This window comes from Dipteris shenzhenensis, chromosome 9, assembly GCF_047967505.1.
Source record: "Dipteris shenzhenensis isolate YYH24624 ecotype China chromosome 9, Dip_SZ_1.0, whole genome shotgun sequence".
NCBI lineage: Eukaryota > Viridiplantae > Streptophyta > Polypodiopsida > Gleicheniales > Dipteridaceae > Dipteris > Dipteris shenzhenensis.
This window is the reverse complement of record NC_141604.1, coordinates 4,340,966-4,368,120: the sequence shown is the minus strand read 5'-3', so window position 1 is coordinate 4,368,120 and position 27,155 is coordinate 4,340,966. Positions and strand designations below refer to the sequence as shown.

At 44.6% G+C, this 27,155-nt stretch overlaps 1 protein-coding gene across 2 annotated transcripts in view; it reads left to right on the top strand.

Moving 5' to 3' along the window:
- Positions 1-27,155, top strand: part of EIFISO4G1 (MIF4G domain-containing protein / MA3 domain-containing protein) — a 76,680-nt gene that overhangs the window by 34,669 nt on the left and 14,856 nt on the right. For both annotated transcript variants that reach the window (XM_087378948.1, XM_087378947.1), the window contains exon 7: positions 18,931-19,281. In XM_087378948.1, coding sequence (XP_087235074.1) covers positions 18,931-19,281 — 351 coding nt within the window. The remainder of the gene's footprint in view (positions 1-18,930; positions 19,282-27,155) is intronic.

Below are 27,155 nucleotides of genomic sequence, written 5' to 3'. Positions count from 1 at the left end.
CCAGGCAGGCTTATATAGGGCTGGGCCCTTGCCTAGATTGGAGGGCCAAAGGCCCTAGAAGTGGGGGGCCAAAAGCCGCGGGCTGTGAGCCCTTAAAGGGCTGGACCAGCCACAGTCTGGTTGGCCAGATTAGGGCAGGCTGGTCGGTTTTTTGACAGGCCCCTAGGCCTATAAAAGGAGAGGCTTGATGCCTCACAATTCATCCAGCAAGTCAGCAAACATAGGAGCAGCAGAAGTCTGATCTTTGGGCCTACATCCATGAGGCAAAGCAGGGCCAGAGTTGCTGCAGACTGAGCTCACTTGGGGCTGAAGCCTAGGCTGCCTACTAGGGCAGCAAGGTGCTGAGATCTTTGGACCGAAAGTCTACTTACGCTCGAGGTGGAGCACGTGGACTCGAGTCTAGAGATAACTGGCTGATAGGAGAAGGACCTTGTGGTAAGATCAAAGGACCACACCATTGGTGGGACTCTGGATCTATATCTTTTGTATTGTGTCCATAGTTTTGGACGGAAATATATTTTGGTGGTTTCTCTATCTGGTTGGTTCATTGTCTATTGATGAGTCTGCACATCTAATCTATGTGACGCACATTAAGTAAAGAAGTTTGTGATTCCACACCCCACACGCACACTGTGTGAGCTCTTGGGCATTACTATAAGTTTGCCGCTGTGCGTACCCTTTGTTGGGTCATTTCTAACAAAGAGGCTATCAATAACTTGCCGAGTGCATTATGTTCTTGCATCAGCTATTCCACATCCTAATTAGTGTAATCTCTTGCCCTCTTAGGCTAGAGTCTTTGATCGCTACTTTGACTATATTCTTAGTGAAGGCTTGAGGCTACTTTAAAGGTTATGCCTAATTGTTTTGGAGCATTAATGTAATCTGTCACCTCTCAGGCTAGAGTATTTTTATCATCGCCACTTTTCATGAAGGCTTGAGGCTACTTGAAAGGTTATGCCTTGTTGGTTTGGAGCATTATTTAAATTGGGTGCACATGGTCAAGTTTGGGGCAGCAATCAATATGAGATGTGATCCTGGTGGTTGGTAGTGCTCTGATGGGATTGTTGGAAAGGTCACCTCCCCATCTGTAAGCCCCCAAATGAGGAGAGCGTGGGGGAGGGAGACCTAGGGCAGGATGTGCCCAAAGAGAGATTACTAGGATGTGTGGATCTGGGAGCATTCATGGTTGGTGGGGTATCCCAAGGATGAAAGGCTGCATCAGGAGCAGCTCATGTGCAGGAAGATGGCGGGGACACATTGTCTTGGATCAGGCCTGGCATGAGGCACTTAGAGGACAGCTTCAGGATGACACAAGGCGTGGAGTCATGGCTGGACTGTGGGCAGGTTGGTAGTGCTCTGATGGGATTGTTGGAAAGGTCACCTCCCCATCTGTAAGCCCCCAAATGAGGAGAGCGTGGGGGAGGGAGACCTAGGGCAGGATGTGCCCAAAGAGAGATTACCTGGATGTGTGGATCTGGGAGCATTCATGGTTGGTGGGGTGTCCCAAGGATGAAAGGCTGCATCAGGAGCAGCTCATGTGCAGGAAGATGGCGGGGACACATTGTCTTGGATCAGGCCTGGCATGAGGCACTCAAAGGACAGCTTCAGGATGACACAAGGCGTGGAGTCATGGCTGGACTGTGGGCAGGATTGCGACCTGCAACAGACACCAGCAGATAGCATCAGCAGGTAGTGGGCAGGCGAAGGGCCTGCAACAGACCCTGATGATGGCGCATAGGTTGGCGCAGCAGAAGCAGGGTGAACAGGCGCTGACATGGCGGGGGATGGAGCAGCACATGGCAGCCCATATGGAGGGCTGGTTGGGCTGGGCAAAGCCAACCAGGCCCTATCTAGGGCTGGAAGTGTGGGCCAAAGGCCCTAGAAAAGAGGGCCCCAAAGGGGCATTTATAGGCAGACCAGGTCAGGGCCTGGTCGGCCTGTTTGGGTCGGCCATAGGCAGCCTGACTGGTCGGGTTTTTGCCGGCCCCTTAGGGCCTATAAAAGGAGAGGCACTTGCCTCATTTCATCATACAACTACCCAGCAATCCAGGAGGCAGAAAGGAGCAGCAGGAAGCCACCCTCTAGGCCTATATCCAGGAGGTGAGAGGGTGCTTGAAGGGCTGCAGACTTAGCCAGGAAGGGCTGGACCTTGGCTGTCTACCAGGGCAGCAAGGTGTTGTGATCATCATACCTTCTGGAGCAGCCATTCACAAGCAGGTTGGAGTAGTGGAACAGCTTTCTTGGGGCCTACATTCAGGAGGACTAAGGGGACCTGTGTGCTGCAGACAAGGCTTGGCAGGGGCTGCCCACCTAGGCTGATTCACAGGCAGTAAGGTGGAGAAGAACACACTAGACAGAAAGTCTACAGACGCTCAAGGTGGAGCACGCGGGCTCGAGTCTAGAGATAGCCAGTAGATAGGAGAAGTACCTTGTGGTAAGATCAGAGAAGCACACCATTGGTGGGACTTTGGATCTATCTCTCTTGTATTGTGTCCATAGCTTTGGACGGAAATATATTATTTTTGTGGCTTCTCTATCTGTCTGGTTCATTGTCTATTGATGAGTCTGCACATCTATTTTATGCACATAAGTTAAGAAGTTTGTGATTCCACATCCCACACACACTGTGTGAGCTCCTGGGCATTACTATCAGTCTTCCGCTGTGGCTGTGGGTACCCTCTGTTGGGTAATTTCTAACAGGGATGTGAAGATATCTTGCATTTGCCTTTGTGGGGTCATCTCTCGGGTTGTGGCCTCTGTGATCTTTGTATCCGGCGGGCCATCTCATGAGAGTATACCTTAATTCTGTTGGTCCCCCTTTGAGTAGAGTCGAGAATAGAGTGGACCTCCATCGTGCATGCTATGGTTTGTCTCTGCCTTGTGCATGGTCTTTGTGGCCCTAGCTCCAGAACTCCTCTCCCCACTAATCTACTCCACCTCATAATCTCCTCCTACACTCCATCGTATCCTGGTGTTGGCTCAAACGTGTAGTAGTTTGTGACATGCCATTGTGTGTGGTGTAGCCTTGTCTCTCCCCTTGCTGTGTGAGTGTGTTGCTGCATCTCAATCAAGTGAAGACCGATGCAAACCTGATCGTGAAAGTGGATCAGTTGCAACAGGACTGCTCCTAACTGATAGTAAACACACCCAAATTTGGTAGAATATGCAGGAAGGTTAGAATAGAGTAGTACCTTATGTTTTAGGAAAAAGGTAGGGGTGGAAGGTCATGGGCTGGACCTGCAACAGAGACTTGTGAGGGGCTGCACAAGGACAGGAGGAAGTCATTCCTTTTTAGAATTCAGCTGAGTGTTGGAACTCTTGCTTTGTATTCTATTTGAGTAATGAAGTACAAGTCATGAATTTCCTTGCCAAGTACAACTAGAGCCTTTATATAGGTATGGCCCAGGGCAGCACAAAGCAGTATTGCTTATGGGATTACCTCCTAGGATGCCACGTGGCAACTTATGGTATCTCCTAAAAAAAGAAAAGAACACTTACAAGCCAATAAAGGCCTTTCTACTAACTTTTAGCCTAAGTTTAGCCTAAGTAAAAAGTAACCATCTGTTACAATCCTCCCTCCTCAAATAGAAATTTGTCCTCAAATTTGAAAAGGATGCAACCTGGACATACAATGCTCCTTGTAAACCTGAACAGCTCAATTCTGGTCATATCAGCTGAACAATGAAGTTTCTTAGTCAAATACCTCCCTGTAGGCATGCTGATCTGTAAATGGATCATATAATATTCCCAAGAAATCAAGCAATTGGGCGGAAGAGTTATGCTGTCCAACATAACAGATCTGATCATATGATCCAGTGAGAGACATGCTGATCTGAGAAAGGATAGTGAATGCTGGCTGCAGCATGTCCATATACGCCATATAGCAAGAGAAAATCAAATCTGCTCATAAAGACTCAATTTTGGCCATAGAATTCAGCTAAGCAATTGAGGGTACTGTTGGGGTAAAGGCACTGGCCACCCTTGTAACAGTATTAATCTAGTACTACTAAGTACACTAAGTACACATTGTACTTAGGTACTTAGTGGCCCTAGTCTTATCCATATATACTAGTGTGTGTACTTGGGGAGGTACCACTCATTCCTTTATCCCCACCCACTGGTGTGTGACTACTGTGAGTGTGTCTCTCTACTCCCTACTCTATCTCCCTCACACTCTATCAACTGGTATCAGAGCCAACGGGCTCTCTCCCTCCGCTTCCACTCCCTCTCTCCCTAGCCTACCCCTACCGTACGGACAAGTCCGTACGGCCGTACATCGTCCGTACAGCCGTACGGACGGATCGCGACAGCCAAGGGCTGCAAGGCGGGAGCGCGGGCGGCGTACCCAGGACGCGGCTGCAAGGCGGGAGCGCGGGCGGCGTAGCCAGGACGCGGCTGCACGTCGCAGCCAAAGGCTGCAAGGCGCAGGCCACTGCTGCGGACGCGGCTGCAAGGCAAGCGCAAAGGCGCTGCTGCAAGCTCGCAAAGCGTGGCTGCGAGCCAAAGGCTGCAGGTTGCAGGGCGCGGCTGCACGTCGCAGCCAACGGCTGCATCTTCTACGCTGCTCTTCGAATAGCAGCATAGGCTGCATTCCGCGCGGGTCTCCCCGTGGCTGAGACTGCTGCACATACGTGTGTTTCGACAAGGTCTCCGGGCAGCGTGCACGTCCGTACCAGCCCCCCCCCCCCTTCTTCCTACTCCTTTTGTTACAGACGAACAGCAGCAACGGCTGCACTCATCTCCGTCCAAGTACAGCCAAAAGGCGGGGTACCGCAGCAAAGGTATGCAGGTGCTACTGTGGCAGGGCATCACTCAACAGAGTTGAGACAGGTTATTCACTTGGCCAGTGAGGGTTGACACAGTGTATGCATTGTCAGATTTGCAGTGTGTATGCTTGACACTTGGGCAGAGGTTTATGCTTTTGTCAGTGTGTACCCGCACATGCAGTGATTGCAGGCAGTTGCATGATTTCTTTGGAAGATTGTGATCCACATTTCACAGGACAAATGCTTTAGCTTGTTGCTGAAAGTACAATCACTTTTGGTACAGATTTGGTCGATTTTACCAAGTTTGACTTTAGTCAAATTTGGGGCTTTTGTAGCCTGACCGGAAATCTGTCAAGTGGGAGCACTCTACATGCATCAGGCTATCTCGTAAAGCACTACTATGCTTTGAAAGTGCAAATTTGACTTACAGTTTTTTTTTTTTTGGGTCAAAGGTCAATCTTTTTAATTGGAGGTCAAATCTCTGATTTTCTTCATGCATTCAAAGGGCTTTTGAGCAATCTCACTTCCAAACTGTGAATTCAGTTGGGGGGGAAGTTTCTGGAGCATATGGAGGTCTAAAATCAGAGATCTTCATCCACAATCAGAGATTCACTGTTTTTTGACAGTCCGGGACTGTCAACCAGCAAGTTTGACCAGATTTCACTGTCAAAAAGGTCAAAAAGTACTGTTACTTTTTCAGAAAACAGTTCTGGGATTTTTCTGGAGCACTTTGAAGGAGCTGTACCGCACTTTCGCCAGCAAAAAAGACAGGAACAGATTGCTGTACTGTTTCTGCAGCAAGTGGGAGAAAGACTTTCAGTCGGTTTTATGCCACTGAAACAGTACCAAGTTCATTTTCTGATCGTACTTCCGCTGCGGGGGAATTTTCTTGGAGTAACTAGTGCTTAATTGCACGACTACAGGGAGTCAAACTCTATTTTCTTTACCATGAGTTCCGGCAGCGATGTGTCGTCCTTGTTTCAGATAAAGAAGCTCGAAGGAGCTAAAAATTACGACATATGGAGGACACAATGCTACAATGTGTTGATGCAGAAGGACCAGTACAAACCTATAAAGGAGAAGGGTGTTAAGCCCTCCAACATTACTGATGAGCAGTGGGAGAAGATGGATGGCTTGGCCAGGTCGACCATTATGCTAGTTGTTGATTCACTGGTTGTAGGCATCAGGGATGAACCTACTGCGTGGGAGATGTGGCAACGTCTTGAGGATACTTATGCCAAGAAAAGTGCCACGGGAAAAGCTTACTGGCTAAAAAAGCTTGTTGGTCTTCAAATGAAGGAGGGGACAGCTATGTCCACTCATATTATTGAGTTTAACAGCATATTCAGCCAGGTGATCAACCAGGGGTTGAAGCTCGATGATGAGCTGAAAGCTACACTCATCCTATGTTCTCTACCTGAGTCATGGGACACATTCAGGACTTCTACCAGCAACTCAAAAACCATTCTGGTATTTGCAGATGTGGAGAGTGCTCTTCTACAGGAAGAGATGAACAGAAAGAACAATGCTATTGGGAAGTCAAATGCTTTGAATGCACGCAGCAGGTCCAAAACACGTGGTAAAGACAAAGAAAGAGAGAGGAGCAAGTCCCGCTCTAAGAGTGATCTTGTATGCAACTATTGTGGCAAGAAGGGACATATGGAGAAAAAGTGTTTTCAAAAGAAGAATGACTAGAGAGCCAAAGAAGGCAAGGCTCAAGGCAAGTCTAAGGGCAAAGAAAAAGAGGAGCTGAATGTTACTTATGTTAGTGACAGTGACAGTGGACATGAGATATGTTTCACCTCTTCACTGGAGGCTCATACACTTCATGCTGGTGATGGATCAGATATGTTTTCCTGGATTATAGATTCAGGTGCTTCCTTTCATGTGACATCCTACAGAGATCTGTTTGTCAGATATGCAGGAGGGCAGAAGGGAGTTGTCTTTCTTGGTGATAACCATGCATGTTCTATCATTGGTATAGGTGATGTCAGGCTTGTTCTTGAAAATGGCCAGCAGTTAATGCTTAAAGGGGTCAGGCATGTTCCTGAGGTGAAGAAGAACTTGATTTCCACAGGGTTGTTGGATGATGATGGTTATCTTACCACCTTTGGTAATCAGAAATGGAAAATCAGCAAAGGGGCAATGGCTATTGCCAGGGGTCCTAAGGTTGATACTTTGTACTCACTTCATGCTGGACATTATCCGCATTCTGATGTAAATGCCACCGAGCTGCCAAAGATTTCATTGTGGCATAGCCGGCTTGGCCATATGAGTATTAAGGGAATGGAGCAATTGGCTCATTTTGGTTACTTGCCGAGTCTAAAATATTCAGATTTGCAGAAATGTGAATTTTGTCTCTACGGTCGTCAAGTACAAATACCTCATAAGAGAAGGTCAAATCAGAAATTACAGCTCTTGGAGCTAGTACATACAGATGTGTGTGAGATGCCTACACTCTCTTTAGGAGGTTCAAAGTACATACTGTCATTCATAGATGACGCCACCCGCAAAGTGTGGGTTTACACTCTCAGAAAGAAGAGTGATACGTTCAAGGCTTTCACTAAGTTTGTTGCACTAGTTGAAAATGAGACAGGCAAAAAACTGAAAGCCTTACGATCTGACAATGGTGGAGAGTACTTGTCCAAAGAATTTCAAGAATTCTGTGAGGCAAAGGGTATCCAAAGGGTTTTGTCTACACCATATGATCCTCCACAGAATGGTACAGCTGAAAAAATGTTCAGGACCATTCAAGAGAAAGTCAGATCCATGTTGTCACATGCTGCATTGCCCCACACATTTTGGGCTGAAGCTGTAAAGACAGCTGTGCACCTTATTAACAGGTCACCAAACAAGAGACTATGTGGTGGTGTGCCTGAACAAGCATGGACGGGCAAGCCTCCGTCTTACAAACACCTACGGGTCTTTGGTTGTGTCGCGTATGTGCATGTACGCAGGGAGGACAGAACTAAACTGGATCCAAAGTCTCTTAAATGCATATTCCTAGGTTACGGTGACAAAGGTGAGATGGGCTACAGGATTTGGGATCCCAAGAACAGAAAACTTATACGCAGCAATGATGTCGTGTTTGATGAAACCATCATGTTCAAGGAACCTGTTGTACAGCAGGAACCTTTAAAAGTAACTATTGATGATGACAGGCATCATGGGCAACACAGACAGGCTGTAAATCAGCCACAACAGCAGCATAATCAGCCATTAAATGATGCTGCAGCAGATCCTAATGGACAGCCAGTTATGGCAGAAAACATCCCAATGGATGAGGCACAGTTAGGTGATCTTCCTGACATGCAAATGCAGCCAGGAATCATGGAACAGCCACCTTATCTGGGTGATGAACAGGCTGGACAGCCAGCTCAAGATGATGGTCTCTGGGTTAGAAGGTCAACCAGACAGACTCGGCAGCCCGAAAGATTTGTTCCAGGCATTGATTATTTGATGCTCACTGATTGTGGAGAGCCTTCATGCTACAAAGAGGCTAGGCAGAGGGCAGACAAGGTTCAATGGGATCTTGCTATGAAGTCTGAAATGGACAGTCTTCACAAGAATGGCACTTGGGAATTGGTACCCTTGCCTACTGGTAAAAAGGTACTGCCATGCAAATGGGTTTATAGACTTAAAGTCACACCTGGTGAAAAGCCAAGGCATAAAGCCAGACTGGTTGCCAAAGGGTTCAAGCAGGAATATGGTGTTGACTTTGAGGAGATATTCTCTCCCGTTGTCAAAATGACAACACTCAGAACTGTATTAGCATTGGTTGCACATGCAGATATGGATTTGGTCCAAATGGATGTCAAAACAGCATTTCTTCATGGTGATTTACATGAGGAAATTTTTATGCAGCAGCCAGAGGGTTTTACAGTGAAGGGCAAAGAGAAGCTTGTATGCAGACTGAAGAAAAGTCTTTATGGTCTAAAGCAGGCACCCAGGGAATGGTATCATAAGTTTGATACATTCATGCGAACCTAGGGTTACAGGAGAAGTGACATTGATCACTGCTTATATACTAAGAAAGCTTCAGATGGCAGTTTACTTATCCTCATTTTGTATGTGGATGACATGTTAATTGCTGGAAAATCTCATAAGGAAATGAATGCCTTGAAAAAGAGATTGCACCAGACCTTTGATATGAAGGATCTTGGTGATGCCAACCATATATTGGGTATGCGCATACTTCGGGATAGGGAAAAGCGGTTGCTATACTTGTCTCAGAAGGAATACATTGGCAAGGTCTTGCAGAGATTTCACATGGAGGGGGGGAAGAGTATTGGTACTCCATTACCTCCTTATGTGAAAATCAGCGCTCTGGACAGCCCTCAGACAGATGCTGAGAGAGCTGAGATGTCAAAGATTCCGTATGCATCAGCTTGTGGCAGTCTCATGTATGCTATGGTTGCAACCAGGCCCGATATTGCGTTTGCAGTGGGAGTGGTTAGCAGATACATGGCTAAACCTGGCAAGAAGCATTGGAATGCAGTGAAAGGTGTCATGAGATACCTAAAGGGTACACAGGACTTGTGTATATGTTTCGGCAGTCAAGATGCAAAAGTGCAGGGTTATACAGACTCTGATTATGCTGGTCACCCTGATACCCGTAAGTCTACTACCGGATACGTTTTCACTTTCACTGGAGGTGCAGTGTCGTGGGTATCTAGAATGCAGCAATGCGTTGCTTTGTCTACTACAGAAGCTGAATATATTGCAGCCACTGAGGCGTGCAAGGAAGCTATATGGCTATCTCGGCTAGTGGCAGATTTGGGCTACTCTAGTGATACTCCATTGTTGCATTGTGACAGTCAGAGTGCCATACAGTTGGCACGAAATCCTGTTTTTCATGCAAAGACAAAGCACATCGACGTGAAGTATCATTTTATCAGGGAGGTGCTTGAGAACAAGCAACTTCAGCTTGTGAAAGTTCACACTGATGACAATCCAGCAGATCTGTTGACAAAAGGATTGGCTGCTGAGCGGTTTGCACACTGCAGACGGCTTATGGGTATTGGATAAGCAGACCAACTGGTCCTGTACATGATGATGTATATTGCTGTTTTTCTTTTACTCTCTCTTATGGGCACACTGCCTTTAAGTGGGAGGTTGTTGGGGTAAAGGCACTGGCCACCCTTGTAACAGTATTAATCTAGTACTACTAAGTACACTAAGTACACATTGTACTTAGGTACTTAGTGGCCTTAGTCTTATCCATATATACTAGTGTGTGTACTTGGGGAGGTACCACTCATTCCTTTATCCCCACCCACTGGTGTGTGACTACTGTGAGTGTGTCTCTCTACTCCCTACTCTATCTCCCTCACACTCTATCAGGTACTGCTCCACAATTGTAGATGGCTGCCAAGAAGACTCCTCATCAGGTAGACCTCTCCATTTGATAAGATATTCCATGTAGGACTTGTTCCTCAGCACATGATCTCTAAATCCAAGGATCTTTTCAGGAATATACTCAATTTTGGGTCCCAAATATTTCTTAAGCAGTGATACATGGAATACTTTGTGTATTCTAGAGGATGGTGGAAGCTCCAACTCATAAGCCACTTCCCCAACTTTCCTCAAAACCTTGTAAGGTCCATAATACCTATGAGCAAGTTTAACATTGGTATTACCTTTCAAGAAAGCATGCCTAGACTTATGTAATCTGAGAAATACATAATCCCCTTCTTCAAAATGAAGCTCTCTCCTATGCTCATCAGCATAATCCTTCATCCTTGCTTGGGCCCTTACCATATTATCTTTACATTGCTGTAATAGAGCAGTCAAGTGAGCCACATCATCCTTGGCTTGCTGGCTTGTCAATTCTTGATCAATAATGGTTGATGGGACATGAGCTTTACAGCCAAACATGGCTTCAAAAGGGCTCATACCAATTGAAGTATGCTTGGTGGTATTATAACAAAATTCAGCTAGATGCAACCATTGATCCCACGATGCTTGGGTATCAAAGCAAAAATGCCTTAGATACTCTTCCAACCAGCGGTTAACCCTCTCTGTTTGCCCATCAGTTTGAGGGTGATCTGCTGTACTTGGGGTAAGAAGTGTTCCCATAGAACTGAAAAGCTCTTGCCAAAAATGCCCCATGAACTTAGCATCACGATCACTCACAATTTCCTGAGGGAGCCCATGTAATTTAAACACATTCTCCATGAATTGCTTAGCCACCTTGGAAGCTGTAAATTGGGTCTTAGTAGGAATGAAGTGGGCAGCTTTGGTAAGTCTATCAACAACCACAAAGATACTGTTCCAACCCTTAGGTCACTGGTAGACCTGTATTAAAGTCCATGTAGTAGATCAGCTGGCCTCAAATTCAACTCCCTGTTTTGTTGACAAGGCTTACAGCTTTGAACATAAGCAAGAACATCCTTTCAAAGTCCCTTCCAGTAAAAACTCTGTTTTACCTTATCATACGTCTTGTTGAGGCCTATATGCCCAGCCATAGGAGATGAGTGAAATTCCTGTAAGATTAGCAGCTTATAGGAGGAATTTTCAGTAAGAAATATTCTATCATTATACCACAAGAGCCCATTGTGCAACTTGAAATTGGGATATTGCTGACAGTCAGGATCTTGCAAGTCTTGGAACATAGCAGCTGCTTGAGGATCGTTGAGATACTCTTCTTGAATGCCATGGATCCAATCTTTATAAACCTCAGTAATAGATGATAAAGTACAAGCCCATATCATGGAAAGAGAATCTGCCACAATATTTTCTTTGCCCATCTTGTAATCTATGTCAAAGTCATAGTTTTGCACAATGGATAGCCATCTCCTTTGCTTGGGTGATAGAGAAGACTGAGATAGAAAATATCTGAGAGTCTTATGATCAGTCTTGACCTTGAAATGGCTGCCATAAATGTAGTGGTGCCACTTTTTGATTGCATGAAGTATTGCCAACATCTCTTGGTCATAAATGTGGAAACTTGACTCCTTGTCATCCAATTTCCGACTTTCAAAGGCAATAACTCCATGACTCTGCTTTAGGACAGCTCCAATGCCCCTTCCACTAGCATCAGCCTCAATTATAAAAGGTTGAGAGAAATCAGGACATACCAAGATAGGCGCTGAAGTTAATGCCTCCTTTAATGCTTCAAAGCTCTTATTGGCACTGTCAGACCATGGGAAAGCATTCTTTTTCAGGAGATCAGTGAGAGGAGCTGCCAATTTGGCAAAATGCCTTATAAACCTTCTATAAAATGATGCTAGACCAAGGAACCCTCTCAGCTGGGTGATATTCTGAGGTATAGGCCAATCCTTTACACACTTCACCTTGCTGGGATCCACCTTAGTGCCAGTGCTGCTGACAATATGGCCCAAATATTCCACTTCTTCAGCCATGAAAGTGCATTTACTTGATTTGGCATACAACTGGTGTGTCCTCAATACTTCCAATACTTGCTGGACATGCAATAAATGCTCTTCTTTCGTTTTGCTGTAGATCAATATATCATCAAAGAATACCAACACAAATTTATAGAGGAAAGGCTGCAATACCTTGTTCATTAGGGCCTGGAAAGTTGCAGGTGCATTGGTTAGACCAAATGCCATCACTTTGAATTGATAAAGCCCACGTTTTGTCCTGAAGGCAGTTTTATGTTCATCTCCGTCCTTCATCCTTATTTGATGATAGCCTGACCTTAAGTCAATCTTTGTGAAGTACTTTGTTCCTCTAAGCTCATCCAGTAGATCATCAATTCTAGGGATAGGAAACCTATTCTTAACTGTCATTTTGTTCAAATCCCTATAATGAATACACTAAATGAGCCATCCTTCTTCTTGACCAATAACACAGGAGAGGCAAAGGGTGACTGACTATGTGTAATAAATTCCTTGTCAAGGAGTTTCTTTATTTGCCTTGCCACCTCTTCCCTTTCAGCTCTAGAAAGTCTATATGGAGCCTTGTTGATTGGCTTAGATCCTGGCTCCCACACAATTGCATGATCCACATCTCTCATGGGTGGGAGATGGTTAGGAAGATCAGCAAATACATCAGAGTATTGCTGTAATAGGGACTGCATGTCTTTATCCTCCACTAACAACCCATTACCTTCTTGAGACTTGGTCAACTGAATAGCATAGACTCCACAAACACTTTTGAGGTCTCTGGCCATTCTTCTTGCAGAAATTAAGGACAATCAACAATGTATTACATATCCGATGAGCTCAATACTTTGCACACACATCAAGCTAGGTGGCATTTAATTGCATGCAAGTGGCGCATCCATCCTATAATTATTTGTTCACATACACCTGAATGCACGTTTTTTGACAGTGGTGCATAACACTAAGGGAAAAAAGGGGTATAACGCGTGATCGACCATGCAAAGCATATCTGATGGGCACAATACTTTGCATGTGTCTCAACCTAGGTGGTATTGACTTGCGTGGGAAGTGGCTTCATATATAGCCTGTCAAGGTCCATAGAGAATTCTCCCAAGGTTCTCAACCATTCACAACCAAGGACAATGTCAATAGGTCCCATTTCCAAGACAAATAGATCTCCATGAAAAGTATAGTCTTGAGAAAGTTGCACTTGAGCAGCCTGACATTATTGCTTACTGTGGGAATGCTCACCATTAGCCACCTCAACTTTGATCCCATGATCCAAAGTGGATGGGCATAACCTCATTGTTTGAAGTGTCTTTGCATTAATGAAGTTATGAGTGCTCCCACTGTCAACCAAAATGTGGACTGGTTTGTTATTGATTGTTCCTTTTTTCACTCTTCTCCTCTCCTCTCTATATATTTGTTCATGGTATTAGAGCATCCTTGCCTTCCGCCCATAAAAACATCAGGAGATATGCTGTACACAACTGATTGTGTATCCCAATAGACTTCATCATCATCAACAGCATCATTTCCATCAGAATTTCTGATCTCATCCCCATAATTTTCAACAACTTCAATGTTCCATTGTCTAGATCTATTTGAGCACTTTGGTAAACTATCATCCCTAAGCATGGTGTCAAACATGGATAACCCACTTGGATCAAAGGGAAAGGTGGTCCCCTTTTTGGAACTATGATCCTCATCATCATCAAGGCCTTCATTCACACAGTTTTGATATCAATTCATGAAATTCAGATTCTACTGCAGATGTATTAGGAGATAAATCCCTTGAATGTACTTCTGTTAAAGAAGATTTCTAAGCCCATAAGGGTGAGGGTGTCAAGCCATCTAACATGGTTTTGCTCTTGTTTTTGCTTTGCACACGTTCCTATGTTCAGGGGTCCACTTCTCACCACAATGGTAGCACAAATTCTTCTTCTTCCTGTCATCAACAATTGCTTGAGATAATTGCTTAACCAACTTGTTTCTTTTATCACTCAGATCATCCTTTGGAGTGGGTTTAAAGGATGACTTTACATCTGTAGCCTTGTAAGCCTTAGGTTGTCCCATGCCACTGCCATACACTGTGGGGAACCTAGAAATAGAAGAAGTTGTAGCATGTGCATGAAGTTTGCTTTCATCATTGGAAATCCCTTTGAACATAGGCTTAGTTCCAAAGTGACCAATACCCAAAGTCTTCTCCTTCCCATTGTATTTGGATTCATAAAGCTCCGCCAACTGCATGGCCTCTTTAAGAGAATTGGGCTTTTGAGCTACAACATCTGAAGCAATACTAGGGTGCAGACCATGGATGAACTTGAGCATTCTAACTCTTTCATCAATATTATGAACAAACAGAGCTAATTTTCAAAATTGTTTGCTATAATTTTTCACTGATCCTTGCTGAGTAAGATCATACCACTTACAAATATATTGATCCCTAGTAAAAGGAGATATAAAAGTTTTAAGCATTTCAGCCTTGAATTCATCCCAAGCATTAAAAGTTTACCCTTCTTGCTGTAGATGCCTCCACCAAGAGTGGGCATAATCTTCCAGATGAAGAACAACAAATCTGATTTTACCTAGATCACCCTTTGGATATAGAAGGAAGTAGTCATCCATCTTGCTCAGCCATTCCTCCAATTCCTCAGGATAGGTAGAATCACCTTTGAACTTTGGAAGTATAATCTTGTCTTTCATATCTTTGTCTTGATGAACAGGTCCTTTTGGTTAAATAGATTTAACAGTTTGTATATATTGCTGGAATGTCATTGCTGCCCTAAGGTCTACTGGTAGCAACTTATATTCATGGAATTTTTGACACAACTCTTCAGCTGTTGAACTGTTATTATTAGGAGTCTTACCATGTGCTGAATCCTTATCCATATGAGCTGTAACTCCACTAGAGTGATAGGTCCTTCGAGCAGAAGCCATAAAACCAACCGGTTCAGTTACATGTATAGGATGATCATCATCATCTGAACTTGAGTCTCCATCAATTTGGGGATCCACAGGTCTCTTCCCATCATAAATTTGGCTTCTCTTGAACTAGTCCAACCTTTTATTAAAAGTGGTAGACATGTTCTGCATCCTTTGGTCAATCCTTTGATTATTGGTCTTAATCTCATTAGTTAGCTCCTTGAATATCTGTAGCATTGGGTCCATACAATTCTTTATGATCTGGTCTTGGTTAAGGGATGTTTGTACTTGAGGAGTTGTTGCCAAATCCCCTTGAACATTGCCAACATGAGGATCATTGGGTTCAAAAACTATAGTCTGATCATCAATTGCTTCCTTCTCTGAGATGGAATCAAGGATACCCATTGTCTGCTTACTAGCTTGACCTGTAGACCTCTTTACAGGCATCTTTAATGACTCGAATCAAGAGTAAATGCACTGTCTTAAGCCCTGATAAAAAACCAGTACCAAAAGCCCCAAATGCTAGTTTTGCCCTAATTTCGCAGGTCAAATTTTTTAGAAAAAACTTGAAATTTCCCACTTGATGAGGCGATCCTTATGCTAAGAATGAACCATAGAGCCAATCAGAAGTAGAAAATCGTAACATTGCGCCTTGGATTGCAAGAAATTGCTAGAACATTTGGCAAATAACTGTCTTGCGCTAGCTGTTGCAATTGAACTTCGAGTTTCTCAGTAACAAAAAATCAGATCACTATCAAACTTTATCAGCTGCATCCATGGGGTTGGGCGACCGTATGCACTAAGGCTGACCCAAAATGGAGTTATAAATCTGAAATTTCGCAGCATTTCTTTTGTTCCAGCCAGTCGAATTTGCTCATAGCTCCTCCAAATAGTCTCAGATCACTACCAGACTTAGGGAGCAGCCTTATGAGGTTAGGGCGAACAGAACAAGCCAAGAATGTCCTAATTTGGTGCAGGAAAACAGCAGATCATTGCTTTCTTCACTTTCTTACGCCAGAGACAAAAAAACGTCAATGTTGACTCAATCCTCCTTCCTTTTAGGAATCTCACGCATAGAAATGATCAGGGAAGCAAGGGCTTTCCACTGATGTAAGAAGCCTCAAATTCTGAGCATTTCGAAACTTAGGGTTTCTATGAGCCTGCCATGTGGCAGCTCACAACAGAGAGCACTTCTTGCGCTAAATTTTTGCAGAGAGGTAGGCTCTAGGCTCAAGAGTAGATGCTCCAAATTTCAAAGTGATTGGACAAAGAATTTCCCACCAATTCCCACGAAAAGTGCTTTGATACCAATGCAACAGGACTGCTCCTAACTGATAGTAAACACACCCAAATTTGGTAGAATATGCAGGAAGGTTAGAATAGAGTAGTACCTTATGTTTTAGGAAAAAGGTAGGGGTGGAAGGTCATGGGTTGGACCTGCAACAGAGACTTGTGAGGGGCTACACAAGGACAGGAGGAAGTCATTCCTTTTTAGAATTCAGCTGAGTGTTGGAACTCTTGCTGTGTATTCTATTTGAGTAATGAAGTACAAGTCATGAATTTCCTTGCCAAGTACAACTAGAGCCTTTATATAGGTATGGCCCAGGGCAGCACAAAGCAGTATTGCTTATGGGATTACCTCCTAGGATGCCACGTGGCAACTTATGGTATCTCCTAAAAAAAGAAAAGAACACTTACAAGCCAATAAAGGCCTTTCTACTAACTTTTAGCCTAAGTTTAGCCTAAGTAAAAAGTAACCATCTGTTACATCAGTTGAGAAAGCTTAGGATATTGTCCACGAATCGCATTTATTAGGCATGCATATAAGTGCTCCTACTCTTTAGATGTGCTTATGACTCTCCTTGTCTGGATCTGCAACTGCTGGGATGAGAGCCGCAGCTGCCAAATGGCCGTCTATTCTCCAGGTATTGGGGTGTGGTAATCACTCCATCCTTGGATACTTGGTGCTTTAAGGGTCAATAATAACTTGTTGAGTCCATGCATGAGGTATTCTGCACCCTAATTAGTGTAATCTCTTGCCTCTCAGGCTAGATTTTTTTGATCATCGCTACTTTTGACTTTTTTCTTCGTGAAGGCTTGAGGGTACTTGGATGGTTATGCCCTGTTGGTTTGGAGTATTATTTAAGTTGGGTACACATGGTCAAGTTTGGGGTAGCAATCAATAGGAGATGTGATCTTGGTACCTCAGCAGTGCTCTAATGGGATATAAAGATATCTTGCATCTACCTTTGGGTCATCTCTCAATGTAGTGACGGGTGTGGCCTCTGTGATCTCTGTATCCGGCGGGCCATCTCATGAGAGTATACCTTAATTCTGTTGGTCCCCGCCGTTGAGTAGAGTCGAGATAAACTGGACCTCCATTGTGCATGGTCTTTGTGGCCCTAGCTATAGAACTCCTCTCCCCACTAATGTCCTGGTGTTGACTCGAACGTGTAGTACTTTGTGACATGCCATTGTTTGTCGTCTAGCCTTATCTCTCCTCTTGCTGTGTGAGTGTGTTGCCGCATCTCGATGAAGTGAAGACCGATGCAAACCTAATCATGAAAGCGGATCAATCGAGAAAGCTTAGGATATCGTCCACGAATCACATTAGATTGGGTATATATATAGGAAGTGCTCCTACTCTTTAGCTGTGCTTATGGCTCTCCTTGTCTCGATCTGCAACTGTTGGGATGAGAGCCGCAGTTGCCAAATGACCATCTGTCCTCTTGGTATTGGGGTGTGATAATCACTCCATCCTCGGATACTCTCATACTCTCAGGAAGTGATGGTGATAGCATTGGAGCTTGGTGGGGAACTCTTGGTGCTTGCTCCCCCCCTTTTCCTCCTCTCCCTCCTGCCCCTGCAAAGTTTGTAACGTATAGAGTTGGAGTAGATCGACTATATTATACAATCAATATTATCTCGTGGGATCTAGAGAGGATAGGGCATCCAAGTTTTGCTGAAAAGGCAGGGGTGGATCCATCTAAAATCCTGATTGGGAAACCGTATGGAGATATGTGGCTTTGCTAACCCCCTATCCGCTATTCGTTTGAATGACTTCGTGAGAGCAAAATCAAACTACAAGTGCTATTGGACATGAGCTTTGCTTTGTACTCTAAACTGTATGGAGATATGTGGCTTTGCTAACCCCCTATCTGCTATTCGTTTGAATGACTTCGTGAGAGAAAAAGCAAACTACAAGTGCTATTGGACATGAGCTTTGCTTTGTACTCTGCAATGTGGAAGCACTCGACAACCGAATCATGATAAGTCTTGTGTTTGTGGGTATTTCCTTTCAGTGATTTCTTGTTTGCTTCGTGCACATATTTCACAATGTCAAGAAAGCGTATTCTGTCAGAAATAGGTCAGACTAATTTACACCATCCTTAACAATTATTTCTATATAAACAAGTGTTTGATTTTTGGTTCAAAATATTTATCAACTGAGACATATTTGGACAAAGAATTATGTGGAACCTTTGTGAGTTCCATTTGCGTAAGATACCATCATATATATTGTGAATGAAAAGCTTAAAATATGATGCCATGATTCCTCAGATCCTTAAGATTCATCTTGTAATTGCAGTACAAACCATTGTGGTCCGATGTGTTTTTTAAGGACTGAAAATTAGTAAAATACAGGTTTGAATATGCTTTGGAGCTTCCGATAAAGGCTGCTAGCATGTGTTTTTTTCTCAGTGGACACTTGATAGATGATACACCTTTTTTACGATTCTGGTTATGAAGTCTTTTTTCTTCAGTTTTTGTGGTGTCTTTTGCGCTGTGTTTGGATTCGTAATTATTGGTACAGATTCGTTAGTTTGATTTACCTCCAATCTGCTCCTGAGATTAGGGCAATCTGCTAACTCTCAAGTGTTAAATTGCAGGGAGTCATATCTATTGTGTTTGATAAGGCTGTATTGGAACCCACGTTTTGTCCTATGTATGCGGAGTTGTGTGTGCATCTCAGCAAAGCACTGCCAGAGTTTACATCTGATGAGGATGATGGAAAACCTGTGGTATTTCGTAGAATTCTTCTGAACAGTTGCCAGGAGGCATTTGAAGGAGCTGATAATATGCGAGCAGAAATTTGGCAGTTGACAAAACCAGAGCAGGAACTCGAACGCATTGAGAAGGAAAAACTTGTCAAACTTCGTACACTGGGCAACATCAGATTGATTGGTGAACTCTTCAAGCAGAAGATGATACCGGAGAAGATCGTTCATTATTGCATCCAGGTATGGAGTTAAATTATAAATTCAGTCTGGGTCTATACATTTCGTTAATTACTGTTCACAGCTTAGTGTGGGCCTTTAATCTAGGAAGGAAATAACGGTTGATTGTTTGGTTTTCGATTTACAGTTCTACTATATACCTTGGAACTGATAGATTTCATAGAAGCAACAATTTAAAAAGTTCATTTTATGTATATTTCATTCTTTTGTCAGAACTTGTGTTGAAAGGATAGCTTCAAAGGAAGAATGTCATGTTTGGGTTGGGAGCAGGTAATGGAAGCATGCTTTCAAAGTGGAAGACATGTGATATTTGCCCCCCACTATGCATAGATGTACAAAATAAAGGATCAAGATCTTGATTTTCCTTTCAAATACATGTAGTCCCACGTTTAAAAAAGCTCTCAGATACATAGGAGACAGGGGGATACAAACTTATGCCATCTGTCATGCATGCACGCATGCGCTGACACATGCCTGCACGTGCGCACACATGCACATATGCGTATACCACACCCACCCCAGCATGCATGCAATGTCAGGCATTGGGCTATGTGCCTATCACATTAGTCCGATCCTGTTGTAAGAGCAAATTAACCATGTTGTCATGGCCATCCAAGATGAGCAGAATCCGTTGCCAGAAGTTGTGTTGCTCAGGCTCTACCGATTTTTGATTATAGAGTAGAAAGAGACGTTTCTTCCATGTATTCATACTTGTCCCTTCAGGTACCAGCGCATCACAAGTGGAGCCAGGTAGACTGACTTATGCTTCTTGGAGCCAGCTTCTCAAGGTTGGCAAGGAAGCCCATTGGCATATCAATATATTTGATTACATGAAAGATCCTAGTCTCCATGAGGAGAATGGAGCATTGTTTGCTTTCATGAACTGTTGGATTGTTTGTGGAGATATTTATTGCAAAAGAGCAGAGAAAATAGCCGTCTTTAATTGGTTGGATCTCACAATGGAATAAAGTACTGTGTACGTGAGTTGTGAAAGATACATATAAGACACAACTACTCTCTTTTTAATTTGCTTTTGCTATTTTGGAAGCTTATTGATTTGCATTTTGTTGTTTGGAGCTCTTTCCAGGCCCTACAGGCTATCAGAAGGTATGCCTGGTTGGTGTCAGAGAGACAGATTGGTTGCAGTTTTATGCCTTGAGGCTATTTGAGCACTTCTGGGGATTTGCATTGATGCCTTGTCACAGTCAGGTGTCACGGTTGTTGAGAAATGCCTTAGTTGAGAACTGTGTACTAGTGGTGCACTAGAATTGGATGCAGGCAGAGGCCAAGTCTTGGCTCTGGTTGTTGAAAATGCAAGCAGAACAGTCTTGGCCACCTGCTGTCCGTGGAAGAGGGACGAGCTCTGATCTCGCACCTTTCCCCTATCCAAGCTCCCATCAGTACACGGGTGGCTTCTAGTCACGGATAGAGGAGGCATTAAATGCTGCTGCAGTCCGCACAACTGTACGGATTGCCTCGGGATTCATGTCGGACAAAAACACGTGGAGTTGGACCTTGGGAGGCATGCCAAAACAACCTTAGACCTTTAAAAAACCGTGAGAGAGATCATCCCGTAACGTTGGAAGAGGAGAAAGGAAAGTGCATGAGGGACTGCCACATGGCCCCCTCATTAAAGCTCTAATTCTCCTCACCAATGGAACATTTGGTTTGCCCCCCACATTAAAGTCCTAACCCTCTTAACCAATGAAACATTGGTTTCTCTTGGGCCTAACGTTTAGACCCCTCAACCCCTAGCATTTGGGCCTAGTAGGTGCATGGAAAGTTAGACTAGGGACTTCTAGGAAGTGGGTGCTTCCTCTAGGCCAATCCCCTCAGCCAAAGTAACCACGGAAGTAGCCACGAGGTTAACTACACATGAAATCCATGTCCCCGTGACAGACTAAAGTGAAGCCGTTTAGTCTTCACAAGCAGTTGTAACTTTTTTATTAGCCTTCTCCTTCAGTGCTAGCCTTCGTCTTGGCTGAGTCTACCCTTCACCTCTAGAGTGCTGACAGAAACTCAGTAGGAAGACTTGGTATAAATGGATGCTCAAGTATGTGTGGGTGTGTGGATTTGTATGTGTGAGAGCATATGTTATACTATGGTCTACACCCACTGTTGGGCGCTGATGACGTTAGTGTGGATGTCATAGTACCTAATCCCTTGTCATGTGCACGGATTGGTATCTGACGTGTACTGGGTACACAAGACTAGCTCAGGTAGCCTGGGGAGGCTTAGAGCTAGGCAGGCTTGATTCTCGGGTTGAGTGGCAAGGGTACGAACCAGTTTGAGGTCTTCGCTATTTTTGGCGCTTGGGGCCCGAGTCTATAAAAAGGGGCCCAGGGGTTCAGTTCTCAGGGAGCCGATGGGAGCAAGTTTCGTTCCCAGGTGCTAGGTCTGATCCTGGATTGAGACGCGGACGTGCGCCGGCATCTTAGCGTAGCCCAAGGCCCACCTGGTGGTATGGGACACCAGGTTGGTTTGGATTTGGTTGGGAGTTCATGCCAGTAGCTCAGCTCGTGGCTCGGAGGGGACATCTCCTGATTCGGGATCACATCCCGTAGATGTCATGGTTGGGTGGTGAGCAGCCTGCTCAGTTTCTTACGTTGTGTGTGTTTGTTTGCAGATCAGAGGTTTCAGGAGTGCTGGGATGTGTCAGTTGGTATCAGAGCCAACTCCTGAGGTAGGAATTTTGGACGATTTCTTCCTCCAGGTATGCCCTAATTTCGAAATTTGCTGCTGCAAGTTCTTGTTAGTTCATGGGTTATCGGGGGTGGTCAGGATGTAGGGAAAAGGTAGGAGAAAGAGAGTATGTGATTCAGAATTGCTGAAGGGATTAGGTGAGAGACGATTGAGGCGTAGCTAGGAGAGAGTGGTGATGCAGGTAGGAGAGGCGAGAGAGGAGCTGAGTGGCAGGCGTGGAGTGCGTTGCTGGTCAGGGCTGCGTAGGGGTAGAGGACGCACGCGCGAGAGGCTGAGTGGTGCGCCATGGCTGGAAGGGTTTTCGGCCAGGGCAGGGAGGTGCGCTAGGGGCTGGAGCAGGGTACGGCCACTCTGTGGGAGGTGTTGCTTTTTTCGAAAAAGCACCACCCTCCAAGTTTGCGAGGGTGAGCTTTTCTGGGAAGCATGGCTTCCTAGATTAGCTGCCCTATCCCCTATATAGCTTGGCAAGGTCCCAAGCTCAGCCATAGCCTTGCGCAAGAAGCCGTCCTTGCCCATCGACTTGATTGCGCCATCAAGATTCGGTACAGCCTGCGACAGGCTACCATACAGCCTCCGTCAGAATTCGGTACAGCCTGCGACAGGCTACCGTACAGCTCGCGTCAGCATCCATACAGACTGCATCAGCATCCGTACAAGCCCGCGATAAGGCATCCGTACTGACTATGTCAAAAACCGTACGGCCAGCAGGGAGGATTCCGTACAGTACGGTCTGCTGCAGATTTCCGTACACTGCAGCCTGCAGCGAATCCAGCATGGGAAGACTCCGGGATTATTTACGCCCGCTGTTCGTCAGTTTCCAGCATCTTCTTTCGACCGGCTCCTCTTCTTTCGTCAGCATCTCTTGGGACGGTTTTTCTCTGCTCCACTCTCCTTCCAGCTTCGATTCCCCCAGTTATTTCTCTCAGTTTTATATTCTTTTCAAATCAGATTTCAGATATGTATGATTCTGCAAATCCCGAGTTTACCATGGGAGATCAGGATTTGGATTACCCTGCTGAGGAAGACCAGGGTCTTTATGACGATCTGATTACGAAAAAGGCCTTCAGTGAATTCACCACTGCTCTGGATGGGAAATTCGAGCAGGTTAATGCGAATCAAACGGGGTTGACACAACAACTCCAAGGGATTCAGACGACTCTCACCCTTCTGACTAGCACTGTGCAGGCACTCACGCATGTGGATGCCATGGCTTCAGTGCTAGGTCCGAACATAACTCCAAACCCTTTTCCCAGAGATCAAAAGTCTCGAACTAAGGAGGTTGTTGACACTTGGTTACACAAGTGGCAGGTACACTTCCAGTTCCACCCGTACCCAGATGAAAAGAAAATACAGCTTGGAGCCGGCTTCGTGTCAGGAAAGGCTTTGCTATGGTGGAAGGAACTCCAACCTAAGCCGGTTACATGGATAGATTTCGAAGGGGTCTTCAGGAAGGAGTCCTGAAGAAGAAGGACGACTATGATATCGTTGGCAAGCTTAAAGCCCTCGATATGTCTAAGCAGAACTTATCATTTGAAGTTTATCTTCAAAGGTTTCGAGATCTGCAGACCAGGGCCACAAAGATGGATCCATTGACCTTGTTAGGTTTCTTTGTGGATGGTTTGCCAGATTCGCACAAGTTGCAAATTAAGAACAACAAATGTACAACGTTGCAAGAGGCCATGAATTACGCGCGTATTTATGATGATACCATGGCCGGTGCAAAGGCAACTATAGTTTCCGACACGAGTGGAAAGAACAAACGAAAGTTCTTTCAGCCTATGACTGATACCGTGGAGACGAAGTCTACAGACAACGCCTCCAAGAAACACTTGACTCAGGCAAAGAATGGTCGAGTCCGTTTCCTTCGCACATTAAAGCTTAAGAAAGAAGGACGTTGCTTCTACTGCGAGGAGCGGGGCCACACCAAGAATGAATGTCCAAAGCGCAAGAATCAAAAGTTAGCGCTCGGACCGAAGCTCCAAGCGGGTCCAGGAACCAGAGCCAAGGGAGCAAACCAAGTTTTGATGACAGGTATTTCTGTAAATGTCATTACCTGCCCACTTTCTTGTAATTGCACTTTCAATACTTCGTTGTTTGGTTCCCATGATCTTTTCCGAGTTTATGGAGAAGTTAGGGACCAATAGGTTCACATTCTCTTTGATCCGGGCAGCTCTCACAACTTTGTTAATTACAAATTTGTGCAGAAGATGGGGCTGTCCACGATACCTAGCGATCACACCTATGAGGTGCAGCTTCCAGCTGGGAAGCAGTTTTGGGATCGCAAGATTGAAACGCTTCCTATCCGGATTCAAGCTTACACAGGGACTCTTACGTGTTATGTTATGCACCTGGAGCATGTAGACTTGTTAATCGGAATAGAGTGGTTTAAAACCCACAATATTCAGATTGGATGGACGGAGCATACCCTTTCTTTTGTAGATAAGGACACCCAATTTTGTATTCAGTGTGATAAAATTCCCTCTTCTCAGGGACCTATTGTATTTGCGATGCAGCTTCAAAATATATTAAACACTTCTCATTATGATGTCTATCAGTGTGTTTTGATTCCGCTTTCTTCATTTGTTGTCTCTGTAATTAACAAGAATGATTTAAGTGTGTTTGAACACCATGAATTGAGAATGTTGTTAGATAGTTTTAAGGATGTATTCCCTGCTCAACTGTCGGAAGGTTTACCTCTAGAACGGGCAGTAGATCATCGCATAGACTTAGTCCCAGGGGCTCAACCTATTAGTGTACCACCTTATAGGATGAGCCAGCTAGAGGAGGAGGAGCTAGCTACACAGCTACAGGATTACCTGAATATGGGCTATATACGCCCAAGTAAATCACCTTGGGGTGCACCTGTCCTCTTAAGAAAGAAGAAAGATTCTACATGGAGAATGTGTATAGATTATAAACGATTAAATAAAGTGACAATTAAGAATCAATATCCTCTACCTCGTTCCGATGATTTGATAGACCGTTTGGCCGGAGCGAAGTATTTCACTAAGATTGATTTGCGTACGGGTTATCACCAAATCCGTATCTATGCTAAACACATAGATAGAACCGCATTCCGAACTAGGTATGGTCATTACGAGTTTCTTGTATTACCTTTTGGTTTGACCAATGCTCCTGCTACTTTTCAGCGGATGATGAACGATTTGTTCCGAGATTTTCTGGGCAAATTCGTTGTAGTGTTCTTAGATGACATCTTGGTATATAGCCGAACGCTTGAGGATCACATAGGACACCTCCGGATTGTCTTAGTTATTCTAAGACAGCATAAGCTCTATGCCAAGATAAGTAAATGTGACTTCTTTATGAAGGAGATCATTTACTTAGGACACAAGATTTCTTCTGAAGGTATTAGCATTGATCTGGATCGTATTCAGAAGGTTTTAGCGCAAAGCATTCTAGTACTGGTTACAGTCCTTTTATGCTTATGTACGGGTTTCAACCTAAGTCACCAGTTATGGTTGGGTTAAAGGGGATTCAAAATGATGCTGCTAAGAACTTCTTGCAAGACATGCAGGAAATGTTGCAGTTTGCCTAGGAGTCTATTAGAAGTGCCCAAGATCGGGACAGATTTTATGCTAATAGATGCCTAGAGAGTCCTCTGAAGGAACGATGGTATATTTACGAATTCCTAAGGAATCCAAGAGCCTAAGTACTGGTTTGGTTCCGAAGTTATCCCCCAGATACTATGGTCGTCATTAAAAGAATTGAACCAGTTGCATATCGACTAGAATTACCTCTTGATGTTAGAGTACATCTAGTCTTTCATGTCAGTAGAGTGAAAGAAGTCTTGGGTGCGGATGATCAACTTGTTTCTCCTCACGAGATAATAGAGACTTTTATTCCACACGAACCTGAGTGTATTCTTGAATTTCGTGACAGACAGATTCGTAATCGATCTATCACGGAATACAAGATCAAGTGGAAGGATCGTGTTGAGGAGGATGCAACATGGGAGACATTACAAAACCTCCAAAGAACATTTCCGGGTTTTTTAGCGAACTCAGGAGTGAGTTCTTAGAGGAGGGGAAGTATGTCATGTGCACGGATTGGTATCTGACGTGTACTGGGTACACAAGACTAGCTCAGGTAGCCTGGGGAGGCTTAGAGCTAGGCAGGCTTGATTCTCGGGTTGAGTGGCAAGGGTACGAACCAGTTTGAGGTCTTCGCTATTTTTGGCGCTTGGGGCCCGAGTCTATAAAAAGGGGCCCAGGGGTTCAGTTCTCAGGGAGCCGATGGGAGCAAGTTTCGTTCCCAGGTGCTAGGTCTGATCCTGGATTGAGACGCGGACGTGCGCCGGCATCTTAGCGTAGCCCAAGGCCCAGTAGCAGATCCCAGGCTTCATAGCGCCACCTGGTGGTATGGGACACCAGGCTGGTTTGGATTTGGTTGGGAGTTCATGCCAGTAGCTCAGCTCGTGGCTCGGAGGGGACATCTCCTGATTCGGGATCACATCCCGTAGATGTCATGGTTGGGTGGTGAGCAGCCTGCTCAGTTTCTTACGTTGTGTGTGTTTGTTTGCAGATCAGAGGTTTCAGGAGTGCTGGGATGTGTCATCCCTGCTATGCGTGATGGAGTTTATTGTTTTCAACCTTATGAGTGACTATCAAGAGATTCAAATTGCACTATGTTGTGTTTTTAGAGGGTGAGTTTGGGCATGTTCCTGGATTCATGTAGATATATACACACTGCATCAGAAATGTCAGGCTACTAGCTGTCACCACTGCATAACTTGACTCAGCATATGGATTGCATCAGAAATATCAGGCCCTGTACTTATATATTAGGCTGTCCTCAAGATGCATATAAAGTGTAGCATCCACATTAGCTGATTCATCATATGGTGTCAGCTTAGCACTGTGATTGGGAGTTTACAGAGGCGTACAGTTTGCATCTTAAAATTCATAACCTGAGAAAGAATGATGCTGTGAATTTCTTCCTCTCCTTCTTCCTTTGCTGCTGCCTCTGCCTCTGCCTTTGCTTGGAGATGTGTATGCACCCATTTCATCCTTTTTTCTTCCAGAGTTCAGATTGGCTTCCTACGGCCCTTCTCTTTGTTTTATTTTGTTATGGAATGCATGGGCTTCTTTCCCTGTAGTAACACGTCTTTGCTCTTTGTAGCTGAGCACTCTTTTGCTTCCTATTTTCTTCCCAAC